This window comes from Hippopotamus amphibius, chromosome 4 (assembly GCF_030028045.1).
Source record: "Hippopotamus amphibius kiboko isolate mHipAmp2 chromosome 4, mHipAmp2.hap2, whole genome shotgun sequence".
Lineage (NCBI taxonomy): Eukaryota > Metazoa > Chordata > Mammalia > Artiodactyla > Hippopotamidae > Hippopotamus > Hippopotamus amphibius.
In genome coordinates, this window is record NC_080189.1 from 18,103,893 (window position 1) to 18,118,443 (window position 14,551).

General features: G+C 35.8%; 1 protein-coding gene across 3 annotated transcripts in view; it reads left to right on the plus strand.

The window, feature by feature from the left end:
* MTPN (myotrophin) overlaps window positions 1–14,551 on the plus strand; it is a 75,247-nt gene that overhangs the window by 20,758 nt on the left and 39,938 nt on the right. For 2 of the 3 annotated variants that reach the window (XM_057731631.1, XM_057731629.1), the window contains exons 2-3: window positions 11,881–11,994; window positions 12,809–12,892. In XM_057731631.1, coding sequence (XP_057587614.1) covers window positions 11,881–11,994; window positions 12,809–12,892 — 198 coding nt within the window. Of the gene's footprint in view, window positions 1–11,880; window positions 11,995–12,808; window positions 12,893–14,083; window positions 14,463–14,551 lie in introns of those variants that run through there. The other variant, XM_057731630.1, reaches the window with a different exon arrangement.

Genomic DNA, 14,551 nt, shown 5'->3' on the forward strand with positions numbered 1-14,551 from the left:
TAATATTTATTTATTTGGTTGTGCCTGGTCTTAGTTGTGGCAGGCAGGCTCCTTAGTTGAGGCTCACTGGCTTCTTAGTTGCAGCACATGGACTTCTTAGTTGTGGCATGTGGACTCTTAGTTGTGGCATGCATGTGGGATCTAGTTCCCTGACCAAGGATCAAACCCAGGCCTCCTGCATTGGGAGCACGGAGTCTTATCCACTGTGCCACCAGGGAAGTCCCTCAATTGTTTATTTAATTAAATGTTCTTAATTTGAGTAGTGCTGCCCAACTCTGCTGACTTTGGTACAGATTTTAATTTTGCAATTGCAGTTTTAATTTTTCTTTGCTATATTTTACTCTCTCAGCCAGCTTCCTTTTCCCATCAGCTGGCATCTCAGTTTGTTCACTTTGTATGTTTGCCTGTTTTCTTCTTAAAATACCTTTTTCATAGAAACCATGTCTTTTGGATTCCATTTTGGTCATTCTGTAAGTGCTTTCTAAAATTCAGTTTCTTGCATTTTCAGTATGATATTCCTTTTCTTTTGCTATATGGTTACTTTTCATACATTCCCATATTGTTTTTCTTCCGTTACATTTTTTCTTTTTTTGGCTATGCCACACAGCATGCAGGATCTTAGTTCCCTGATCAGGGATCAACCCGTGCCCCCTGCAATGTAATCACGTGGTCTTAACCACTGGACCACCAGGGAAGCCCCAGTTACTTAACTATTAAAGAGGGAAAGCTATCCATAGAACAGATAGGATGTGAGGATTGCTTCTGACCACACTTGTCACCTGCGTATGTGCTAGAAAAATTCTAGTTCGGGGTGGCTTTGTTGGCCGGATGTGAGATCTTTTATACTCGCTATTGCCTGCTTCTAATACACTACATGAAAAATTCTGTCTCCAGGCAGGAATGTGCTTGAGGTTTCTCTTACTCTGTCTCTGCTTTGTGGGTACAGAAATAGTGGATCACTTTTTTTCCCTCTGACAGAGCAGACTCTGCAGCTGAGAAGGAATATGCAAGTAGTTGGCCAATACGCTTGGTTTTCTGAGCTTTTTTGGGTTGTCTTTTTCTTTTTGTTTTCACAGAAGTTAGAACAGGTGTATCAGGGAATGTTTCCCTGAGAACATATTACTTATACTAGAGTTCAGTTTGCTTTCCTTTTAAGTCTGTGGACATAATTCAGATGGTGTCAGAACTTCCAAGCATTTAGTGTTAACATTAGGGTTTAATGTGTTCCTATTGTGTTTAACTTATTTAATATCTTCATTATATAAAAGTCATATAAAATTACATTTAAAGTATGAAATATTCTATTTAATATTTAATTTTTGAACTAAAATTAATTGATGGCACACTCACTCAAATTTCATAAGAATGATATCAACAGGTCTTACTTTCCATGAATTTCACAATTTTATGGTCTCCAAATTCAATATAGTTTAATTCTGTACTTCACATTATAGCATCTTGATCTAGTCATTTAGTTTCTGTAGCAAAGCCAGGCATAGGCAGTGACTGTTAGTGCTTTTACAAAGCACATAATCAACCCATAACCCTTTTCCCCACTCACTAAGGCAGAGTAGTAACACCTTATTTTCTATTTTGTGACCTGGTTTCTGACACTTTAAAAATACAGGAAAATGTGTGCTTTGGAATTGATGGAATATGATGTTATCTTTTGTAAAATAAGAACATTAATATTATAGGGTATTTGGTATTAACCTACACATCCAAAATGAGGAGAAAATATTTGAGTAAACTGTGGCACGTCAACTTGACAGAATATTATGTAGCTTTCAAGAATGATAGCAAGATGTCATATATTGAATAATAAAGTGTGATTATAACTTTTTCAAGCAACTACTTTAATAGAAAAAAACAGAAGTACAGCAAGATAATAATAATGGTTGTGTTTTGGATTGCAGGATTTACTAGAAGAAACATCTTATTTTTCAAATTTTATTTGTGTGTGTGTGTGTGTGTGTTAGCAGTGGGGTTGTTTGTAACACTTATAAAGAGATCACTTAGACCTAACTCTTGTACTAATTTCCTTTTCTGCAATTCCTAGACTGTTAGATAAAGGAAATCTCAAGCATTTCATTGAAATTTGGATGTTTCAATGATGTGCTTGCGGGCATATGGGAAAGTATGGTTAGATGAGAGTGTGTTGAACTAGATTTAAGGCTGATTGGACAGTAGTACCCAAGTACACTAGCTATCTCTCTATGCAGCAAACTCAAGGAGGTTTCCTGACACTGCTGGGACTCATTCCCTAGTCTTTTCTTTTTTAATTTTTTAATAAATGTCTTTAGGTGACCATAATGAAGATAGGTGAGATGCAACTGGAGGGAGGGGTAACAAGTTACATAGTGTGACAAAAATGGTATAATTATACTGTCTTTAAATGGGACTTTTATGCACAAGTCACCCGTAGACATTGTAGGCAATATATATATATATAAATAAGGCGTTTTTCTTTCTTTAATGGAGTTATCATTGAAATACATAAATAACAAATACCTAATTAAATAAACATAAATGTAGTAAGAGACATATAAACAAGAACTATGAGGATTAAAAGGAGGGAATTATATATCGAGAGTATCAGGGGCAAAGGGCAAGGAGAGTATCAGGTAAAAGTTTCATAGAGAAAATAGATCTTGAAGGGTAAGTGGAATTTCAGTAGACCAAGACATGAGTGAAAGTGGGGTTACCATGCCAAAGAAAGGCAACAGCATGAAGCTTCCCAGATGTGGGAAAGCACTGGTATGTTGGGAACAGTGTTTTTCAGAGTAAAAAAAAGCCAGAATAGTAAGTTGGTGTTGAATTGAAGATGACTTGAGTATCATGGTGAGGATTTTCTCTTCAACAGAAGGAATCAGTTGAAATGTTTTGCATGAGGAAGAGGTATGATGAGTGTTACTCTTTAGGAACATTGATTTATGTTTGTTGAATTGTTGAAGGTAGAAAAATTGAGTGGAAAATATTCAAGTGAGAACTGCCAAGGCCTCTAATAATATCAAATGACATTTACTGAGTGCTTACTGTACAGGTACATTATGTTATTTCAGTGAAGCCTCATAACAGCACTGTATAGTAGATGCTTTAAGTGAGCACCTCTTGGATTTCCAGTTGGCCTGTGAGAATTCCATATACCACAATATGTTAATTAATTTCTCCAGGCACCATTCTCTCACATATGCATGTGTATACATCCACACTGTCCAAATCAGTAGACACGTTGTTGAATGTTGTTGAATACCTTTATTTCTTAATTTAGCATTTTATACTATGCTATTATAATCAGCAATCAAAACAAGTTTTTACTGAGGTTTAAAAGTACCATATTTGGAATTATGGTAGAAATGAAAAAGTATAATATGTAGCCTCTGACGCCTAAGGACCTTTAAAATCTAATTAACAACACAAGATATAAATACATGAAAAGCTAAATGGCAGTAAAAGATGAATTGCCAACAAACTAAGTTATTGAACATTCTGCTCATTACGGCTCTTCTGTATTTTGTGGTATTTAACTAAATGGCATTCATTTATTTGCATGCTAGCTTCCCAGGAAGGCAGCACATTCTTTGAGTCAGAGCTGGGCCTTCCTATTTTATCCCAAGCAAGTATCACAGTGCCTAACTTATGGTAGGCCTGGTGTTTGTTGAATTAAATTAATTGTAAAAGTGTATCTTTTTCAAATACCGTATTTCGTCTTTTTAAATCATGCCTACTTTTGTTAGTAAAACAACTCAAAGTAATAATAGATTTGAAAGAAAATTTTTTAACTTTGAGATGTATATATATTTTTTTACATTGTTCATGTTGTTGTATTAAATCTTCTTGCTTGATCCAGCTTGTGTGGAAAGTTAAGTGTACCTACTGTAGAAGCAATTTTCAGGATCCAGTCCCTTGAACTACTTTCTTTTCATGATCAGAAGTACAGAAACACCTATTTCCCTGGTCTAGAATATAAGAGGGGGGCGGGGGAAATAATTGTTCCTAGATGCCTTTAACCGTAAAAGTAAGTTAACTATGAAAGACTTTAGAGGTCATCTCCTCCAACCACAGATTTTTTCAGTGAGGAAACTAAGGTCTTCCAAGCTTCTTAGTTCCCCATTGTGGGCAGTAGCAGAGGTAACTTAGAGCCGAGGGCTTCTGTCTGGTGTTCTTTCTACTGTCTACTATTTATTACTACTTCTGTTCATAAAGTAGAAAAGTAAGCAATGAAAGTTACAGGAAGAGGTTCCTAACTTCTCAGGGGTCATGGCCCCCTATGAGAATCTGATGAAAAGTGACATCGACTCTTTACCTAGAAAATTTTATACACACGCAAAAGAATTTGTAAGCTTTTTGAAAAGCCTGTTCTCTGATTTGCCTAGTGGCCTGTAGATCTCAAGAGGAAAGGTACACAATCAGTAATTAGCATACTATATCCATGACATCAGAAATAGATGAGACTGAATTAGATTGTAGAGTACTGTGCTCTTCGGTAGTCAGCTTATGGTCTTCCAAGGAGGGACTCTAAGCCATAGAGTAAACATGGCCCAAATTTCTGAAGCGTCTTTGGGCTTTTATATTAAAACAAACAAAATATACATATGTATATATGATACATGCATATTTGTGAAGATTATATTTGAATGAATTTTTAATTTGGCTGTTTAGGATTTTGCCTTCAGACTCAAGAAAAGCATATGTTTTCTGTCCTTTGCTATTTGGAGCACTTAAGTGAAAAAGTTTGAGAAGTACTGTGTAGAGAGTTAGTAGGGCAGGTTATTTTATATTTTTGTGAGTGTATTAGAGAGGGAGGGAGGGAGGGAGGGAGGAAGGAAGGAAGGAAGGAAGGAAGGAAGGAAGGAAGGAAGGAAGGAAGGAATTCACACATATTTTGTCAAATTAATTAGTCAGTGAAGAGTAAAGTTCTTGCGGGCAGAGACCCACAATTCCACTTTCTTATACCCTTAACATGCCCAGAGACAAGGCCTGGAACATGGTTTCTCAGTAAATGCTAGTTGACTTATTGATATTAAAAATAGAACTAGATCATTATACCAATACTAGTCAGATAAGAGAATTTATCAGTATAGCTGAGGCTTTTGGTTATTTAAAGCAATGGCACTTGAGAAATAAAAAAAACATGACTAGCTTTCTCAGATACCAATAATGTCATTATTGAGGAGCATCAGGAATCAACACATCCTAAAATATTCATTCGTGGTCACTGGTCGTTCTGGATCGAGTATGTCAATTTAGACTACTCACCAGAAAATATTATGAAACAGTATTATTTCATATCTGCAATATTACATATATATGTTATATATATATGTATATAACATATCTGGAATATATATTTAGAAAAAAAGTAGCTTCAAAAAAACTTTCTTGGTAAAAGAAAAATGTGGTAAAAAGTACAATTTTAATACAGTAAAAATCTGTTGTGTATTTAACAACCAGCAGGCCTCACATTGAAATGACGGGAAGAAGAGTAAAATGAAACTGGATAACTTATTCTTGCTGAAAAGGGAAAGATGAAGCTAGACAAGCCTGGATGCGATGACAAGCTAGATTTGCCAGCCTGCTTTACTTGAACTGATATGGTAAATAGAAGCTGTGTGCAGAGTTATTTGTCACCTGTCTGGTTATTTACACCCATATCATGGTGAGAATTTATTGCTGCCCAACTCTGTGACACATGATATTACTGCATGATGATGTCTTTAAAAACATATAAACTTTATCACTAAGGAAATCACCCCAAATTCTATAATCAAGGTATCCCTATAAAGACACTATTACAAGATTATACAATTTTTATCAACTTTGAATTTTAAATATATGATAATTATCTGAATTCATAACCAAGAGCTCAAAAATTTGTTTTAAACATCTAGTAGAAGTAGACAAGTCAGAAGAGGAAACAATGAAGGAATAGTCAGAGCAGGAGGAAAACTATGACCACGTGGTATCCCTGAAGCCAAGGGAAGAGAGAGTGTTTAAAAAAGGAAGGAGTGATCAACTTTGTCACTGTTGGGGGGGTCAGTTAAGGTGAGGACCAAGAGATAACCTTTGCATTTCGCAACATGGAGGTCTTTGACCCCAGCAAAAATGGCTATGGTATAGTATTGAGGGTGGAAGCCAGATTAGAACAGGAAGTGAGAAACTGGAGATAGCAAATATAGATGATGCTTTTGGAAGGTTTAGCCATGAAAGGGAGGAGAGAGATTAGTAACCAAAGGATGAATGTCAAGTCCAAGGATAGGTTTTTGTTTTGCTGTTTGCTTTTTTTAGTGGAAGAGTTGTGAATGGCGTATTCTGGTGAGAAGGAGCCAGTACAGCAGGAGAGGTTGAAAACACAGGCAAGAAAATAGATAAACAAAGGAATAAGTTTTTAAGAAAACAGGAAAGGATAATATCCAAAACTTAGGTGAGGGATTGGCTTTAGATAGGAAAGGATTTGTCAGTTGCAGGAAGATGTAGAGAGAAGTTCGGGAGGAAGTTCATGTCTGAAGACAGTTTTCTGTTTGAAGAAGGATATGAGGTTATCTGCTGAGAATAAAAACGAAGGAGGAGGCTTATAAAAAATGAAAGATTAAAAATAGTCTCTGTGGAAGATAGAAAAGTAAAGTAAAGGGACCTGTTGAAATTGTGCATCTCTCTCTTCTATCCTCAGAATCTGGGAAGCAAAATTAGGGTTAGATTTTTCTCTGTAGCTGGTAATGTTTTATGACGTTAGAATGAAGCTTACAGATTCAGTGTCTAACATCCTGTCTTCTGATGTCATTCACTAATGCCGACGGTGAGGAGAAAGGAACTAGATAGGGCACTCTCTTCCTTCCCTATTTCACCACGACTGCTGAAGTTACCACCTATCCAGACTGCTGGAAAGCTGGTGAAATTGTCATTCAAACCCCTACATCAGTAAACATACCACTGATCTCAAGTAACTGTTGCTATTACTGGATAACTAATGCATTATCAGTATTTGCCTGAAATAGAAGATGTCGTGTATGACTTACTTCCAAAGTCTGTTGCTTGAACAATTTCACCATTTGTTCAGTCTAAAAACTTCTATTTTGTAAAATTTATTATGTGTCAAAACTATACTAGGCATTGGAGCTGCAAAAGTAAATAATAGTGACATGATACCTGACCTGTCTTCTTAGAGGATACAGATAGAGGCAGATTGAGTAGAATGTGACACAGGGAAATGCAGGGTGCTTTGGGCACCCCTGTGAAGGTCGTATTACTCAAAGTCGAGGTAGTTAAAAGATGACTTTCCAGAGTAAGTTTGATTAAAGCTTGATTCTAAAGAATTAGTAGGAATTAACTGAACAAAGGACAGTGGGGAGGGATGCTCTGAGAATTAAAGTTGGAAAGGTAGTCACTGGATAAATCACTCCAAGTCTCATGAACTGTGTTAAGTTGTTTAGACTTATTCTCTAGGAGCAATGGGTGGTCATCAGAGTATTTTAAAAGGGGAATGACATGACCACATGTTGTGTTTAGCAAGATCCCTGTAGTTGCAGAGTAAAGGATGGAGTAGGCATGATGGGGCTGGAAGTCAGGGGTGCCAAGTAAGAGCTTTTTTCAGTAATCCAGACAATTGTTTTGATCTCTGAAGCCCACCCAGCTAGTAGGGGTCATATTGGTGCACTCTTATCCCACTATAAAACTTCTTGTTCCATGGAGTTTGTTGAGTTACAGAATATAGAGGTCAGGGGCTTTTCATTCAGTACTAACGATGAAGGAACTTGACCTCAAATAGCTTTTGCTCTTTAAGTCTCACATGAAGGTACTGTTAGTCATTCCTGCCCCTGTTCTACTTCAAATATTGATTTGTTAGCATCTCATTTTATAAGAATAGAGCCAGAGAGACTTAGGAAAATCTGTTAGTGAGGTGTAATTGAAATGCAAGAAATTGCAGATATTTAAAGAGTGCAGTTTGATAAGTTTTGACATGTATACAGTCATGAAACCATCACCACAATCAAGATTATGAAAGGTAGATGCCGTTACCCTCAAGTGCCCCTTTGTAGTCCCTCCCTTCTTTTACCCCCCAGTAAGCAACCACTAATCTGCTTTCTATCAGTATATATTTGCATATTTTATAATTTTATGCCAATACAATGCTTTCTTGATTACTGCAGTTTTTAATAATTCTTAAAATCAGGTAGTGTTAGCCCTCCAAATTGTTTTTTCAAAGTTGTTTTGGCTGTTATAGATTGCTTGTATTTCCATATGAAATTTAGGGTCAGTTTGTCAATGTCTTTTTAAAAAGCCTGCTGGGTTTTAACTGGTATTGCATTGAATCTATACATCAGTGTGTGGAAAATTGACATCTTTACAGTCTTGAGTCTCCCAGCTCGTGAATGTGCTGTATCTGTTTATTTATTTAGATCCTCTCTGATTTCTCTCAATAGTGTTTCGTAGGTTTTCAGTATATAGGTATTGTACATTTTTTGTTAGACTTATTATTTCATAAATTTGTATAACATAAATAATATTGGTTTTAGTTTTGATTCGCAATTACTAATTGCTAGTGCTATATAAAAATGCAGTTGATTTGATATATTGATCTTTTGTCCTTCAGCATTGCTAAAATTACTTATTCTAGTAACTTTTTGGTAGATTCCATTGGACTTTCTACATAGACGATCACACCACCTGCAAATAAAGACAGTTATACTTCTTTCTTTTCAAAAGGGATGGGGTTTGTCTGGTTGTTCCCTAGTTGCACTGGTTAGAACTTCCACTACAGTGTGGAATAAAAGTAGTAGAAACAGACATCTTGTCTTGTTCCTGATTTTAGGAGAAAAGCATTCAGTCTGTCACCAATTAAGTATGATGTTAATTGTACTTTTTTTGTAAAAGCTCCTTATTAGGCCAGGGAAGTGTCCTTTCTCTAGTTTACTGAGTTTTTATCAGTAAAGGATGTTGGATTTTGTCAGATGCTTTTTTTTTTTTTTTTTAATCCCCGTATTCCACCCCCCTCGAGTCCCCCCCACATCAGATGCTTTTTGAGATGATGATATAGTTTTTCTTTGTTTAATTTGTTAAAATAGTGAATTATGTTGACTGACGTTTCAAATATTCAACCAACCTTGTATTCCTGGGATAAACACCACTTGACCATGGTCTGTTATACTTTTTATATATTGTTGGATTCAGTTTGCTCAAATTTTGTTTAGAATTTGTGTTTGTGAGGGATATTAGCCTGTGGTGGTCTTTTCTTGTAACATCTTTGTCTCGTTTTAGAATCAGAGTAATGCTGACCTCATAGAATGAGTTTGGGTGCTTCCTGTTTTCTGAAAGAGTATGTAGAATTGGTATTACTCCTTTTTTCTTAAATGGTTGGTAAAAAATTTACCAGTGTAGCCATCTGGAGCCTGGGAGTTTCTTTTGTGGGAAGATAGTCTGTAAAGTCTGATATTAGCACTTTCTGTCTTCACTACACCCCCCCATCATTCTAGCTAGGGATTTATCAGTTGTATTGATCTCAGAGAATCAGCTTTTGATTTCTATTATTTTTCTGTTTTTCATTTCATTGATTCCTGCTTATTTTGAATTTTTTTTAATAGACTTTATTTTTTAGAACATTTTTTAGGTTCACAGCAAAATTGAGTAAGGTACAGAGATTTCCATGTGCTCCCCCCACCCCCGTTTCTTAAGGTAGAAGTACAAAGATTGTTAATTTGAGCCCTTTCTACTTTTCCATTACAGGCGTTTAGTATTATAAGTTTCTCTGTAAGTACTGCTTTTGCAAAGGCCTGCAGAAGAAGATCCTTTCTTTCCTGTCATTCACACAAAGCCATTCCAGTATTTTAATTTTTGTCTGCTAAAATAAGAATTGTAAAGGCAGTGGCGGCAGGGATAAAGGAGAAAGTTTAAACTCACAATAGTTCCTTTTCATATGCAGTTTGCATGCTTGTAATAAGTAAGGAAGGAAGATATCACATATTTTGACTCAGGAAAATATCTTTTTGAAAAAGTTATCTTATTGAATACTTACTGCAGTTATTTCTTTACTTTATTTCACTGAAAAGACCTATCCAGTTAATCCTCTCCAGTTAATATAAATAATGGAAAGGAAATAATGAAAACTAGTTTTATTTGAATCATTTTAAGCAGTACTTCTTTGCCTCAAAGCCTCACATTTCTGCAATTGTGAATAAAGACTAAGGTGGAACACCAAGTTGCCCTTAGTTTTTAATTTGTTTCTGAATATAAAGTATATTATAATAAATCATATCTTTGTATTTCAACCATTATGCAGAAACCTGCATTGACCTAATTTTGGATAGTCTTTTAAAATCAGTATAAACCAATATTAGGAATCCACAGCAATAATGCTTAACCTTCATTAAACATATTACCCTGTCAGGTACTATGTGAGATACTTTGGATTATCTCATTTGATGATACACAAAAACCCAGTGAGGTGTGTTTTTATTCCCATTTTACAGATAAGAAAGCAAAGGTTTAGAAAGTAAGTAGTCTAAGGTCCTACAACTAAATGGTAGAATTGGAGCTCTAACCCAGTCTCCACTGATATGAAGCATGTTGTACACCCTCCTTCTATATTCATATACTTCCTAAGAGGCCCTATTTTACTGTAAATATCACATATTGACTTGAATAAACAACCCATTAGAAGTTACTGCTGTGAATTACTCAAGTACTCTTAACAGAAAAGGGTGGTTTTATCATCAAGTAATTCAAAGGAAGAAAATTATTTTTGATGAAATTCATGTTCCTCCACAGAGACAATATATTTGAAATACACATCTAGTCTGGAACTCGAGAATATTCTGTGTAATTTAGTTTCTTGACTTAATGCTCTGATGCCTCTACTGATTGTTGTGACAGGCAGATGATAGCACATCTTGAAATGTTTGTTTTTTAAGTACTAGCTCTTGAATAATAAGTAAGATGATATAGCTCACTCTGATACTTACGGGAGGATGTAAAACTGTGTAGTTAAACTTTTTCCTTAAGAGAAAAAAAAAGATACCTCTATATATTTAATGATTTCAAATTGTTTGAATTTAATGACCTCATTGTTTGAAAAATTTTTGCATTATCTATATAGTGTCCCCTAACATTAAAAAGAAAAGACTGAGTAACGGGTTTGATTCAGTTTTTGAGTCTCTTTCTTACGTACATAGATAACTTATAGTAATAGCTAATCATAGTTCTATTACTGTTAGCTATAATATCTTAAGTGCTTTACATGGATCATCTAGTTTGTCACAATTCCATTAGATGTAGATATTGTTATCTCCATTGTGTTTAGTCATGTGATTATTTGATTGAAATCTGCCTCGCATGCCGGTTGGTGAGCTCGGTGCAGTCAGAAGCCACTTTTGATTTGCTCACCATTGTGGCCTCTGCACAGAGCCGGCCACACAGTGGTGCTTAAGTGTTGAATAAGTGAATGAAATGAATTCTTAATAGCTAATACTCATTACCTTGTGCTAATGATGTGTGCCTCCATCAAAGTAGTGATGCTTTCTCTGAAGTATTAAAATACGTGTCATATGATCTGTGTAAAATTAAGTATTTGAACTCAGCAGTCTTTGATGGCCACATCTTGACGTCATGCTGATTGAACTCCTTAGAAATAGAGCACAGTAATAGATTTCATTACATTTAGCATTTTTTATTGTTTTCAGCTTGACTAATCATGATTTGAATTGCTATCATACTGTGTGCTATTGTGCAGAATTTAAAGTTCTTGGTTACTTATTTTACTTTGCAAGAAATGTAATTCTTTCTCGAAACCCTTGCAGCTTTAAGAATGTAAAAATAGCAGGTGCCTCATTTCCCTTCTTCAGTCTACCATCTTCATGAATATTGTTTTCATTTGGCTTCTCTTGTAAGGGAGAAGACGTCAACCGGACACTAGAAGGTGGAAGGAAGCCTCTTCATTATGCAGCAGATTGTGGGCAGCTTGAAATCCTGGAATTTCTGCTGCTGAAAGGAGCAGATATTAATGTATGTAAAGAACATTGTCATTCTAGAAAAAATTCCTGTTGTATGCTTTTGGGCAGTTGTTTTCTATAGATTTGTAAAATAGTTACTGGTGGAAACCTCATAGGAAGTAAAAATATAGTCTGAAATTACACCAAATTTCTGTAACTTAGAAATACATACTTTTTTTTTTTTTAATAAGCAGAACAAATTGATTTTTTTTTTTAACTGATAAAACTTGGGGGTAGATGTTTCCTTTTCAAGTTCTAAAGCAACTTGAGAGTTAGCACTATCTGTCTATGGCAAATGGCCATCACCCAGTGGAGCATAGGACTCTGCAGTCATGTGAGAAATCTAAACTGGACTTTCAGACAAAAGTCAGATAGCAGTCATCCCCTGACTCTTGCCATTTTTAGCTTCTGCACTTCAGAGTTTTAGAAAAATATTTAAGTAACCCGTGACAGCAAGAGAGATGAACTTTTCAGATCTCAGGGGATACCATGTTACGTGGTCCAGTTGTGGCAGTCTTTTGTCTCTTCATTGGCTGTGTTCCACCCCCTCAAGATTCCCTTCCTGCACCTTATTGGCCCATCGACAGTAGATGATGGCAGAGTAAGGGGCAGAGCCCAGATCTGAGCTGGGGTTAAAGCCCTGCTCCACCTGTTTCACTATGCTGACTCCCAAGGAGAAACTGCTTGTGAGCTTGGGCCTCTAGCAGCTCTCTAAGAGGCTAAAAATGGGTATATTTGGAATATTTACAAGCATTCCCTAATTAGATCTAGAAAGAAGGAAGAAATGAAAAATGGATAAGGTGATCTATATCTCTATTACTTCATAGGCTCCAGATAAACATCATATTACACCTCTTCTGTCTGCCGTCTATGAGGGTCATGTTTCCTGTGTGAAATTGCTTCTGTCAAAGGTGAGGTCAAGTACTGATTTTTATTGCTTTTTCCATGACTGTGTAACTCTTTAAGCTAAGTATTTTGTTAATTTACGTAAATTTTGTGTGGCATCAGGAACAGAAAAAGTAGAGGTAATATCCAAAATTGAGGTCTAGAGCAATGTTGCTCAAAAGAGCTGCTCCACAAGCTGTTTGTTATCAGTTCATGGTAGGTAAAGAGGTTGGGCTAGAAAATAAGTCAACACAGTGTCCTTCTTCAAGCATATCTTGCTATTTAAAAAAAAGTTAGCCGAACTAGACATTGTACTTAATAATATAGAAAATGTTGTCCCATGCTAATAACAGTTTGCAGACTTGGTACTATATTCACATACCACACTTTGAGTAACCCTGGTTTGAAATTTGTAAATTTCAATTTCTGTAATACGTAGTGAGCAAGATTATTAGAGGCAGATTGCTGTAAGGGCTCTCCAAGTTATCTGGTTTCTTGATGTGATTGAGATGGTAAATTTGGAGTTTTCCAATGTTTTGTCTTTGCTAGTACAGGCTCTTAAATGTAGTTCAGCCTCAGAAAATAACCAGTCAGTTGCAACCATTGCAGCTGTATTAGATGGGACCTGCAAATGTTGGAAGACAAATCTTCATAAAATAAGACACCAGCATCAATCCCAAGGTTATCATTTCATGGCCATACTTTGGGAAGTGCTGTTCATAACATTTCATTTGGAATTTTAAAATAAGCTGTGCTAAAAGAAGCAAGAAAGAATTAGAAATTAAATGAGTAAATGTATATGAAGCATTTTGCCACAGTACCCAACACGTAAGTACTCAATAAATAGTAACTTTTATTACCTCTAAGACTAAAGAGGATTTTATGCTTCATAGATTCAGCTTCATTAGGATTTAGAGATCATTGGAAAAGAAAGTAGCACATTTGTCTCAATACTTTGTCAACTTTTCTAAAATACTGTCTGAAAGCAGTTATTTTGGGTCCTTTAAAACTAGGAATTTTACCCATACCTTCACATTAAACGCAAATACCATACTTATTTAAATGTGTGGTGGTGATGGTGGTTTTTGCAAGTTTCTTGGGGGGTGGGGGTTGTGTGGGAGATTTTGGTATCTATCCACAGTAATTTTTTATGTTATATACCATACTGATATGAAAAGCCAAAATAAAGGGAAATATTACTCTTTGCCACTGTATAGGATCCAGAATCTGTGGTAGGATGTACTCACGAAGATTTCCAGCCACTGTGTCTTTCTCCTTAATGTCTATCCCTCCACCACACCCATGAAAAGATTAAAAAGTACCTTTGAAAACTACTGGATAATTTCACCCCTGGGGGAATATTTTTGCATATTATGTTAAACACTGGTTGTCACAGGCTACAAATAAATTAATTATATTTTATGAAAGATTTTTATAATTTCAGTATTTTATTGGTTAGAATTCTGTATTGCAAGTAACTAAACCCAGCTCAGACAGGCTTGAGCAGTCAAGAGATCATGTTGACTCACACAGGTCTACAGTCAAGGCACAACTTATCTGTGGGCTTAAGCCACATGACCAGCATCTGATTTCTTTTTGTGTATCTCTCAGCTCTTCCTCAGTGTTGACCTCATTCCCCTGGCCTCAATTGATTTGCTAAGTGTAGAGTAAAAGAAACAGTTAAC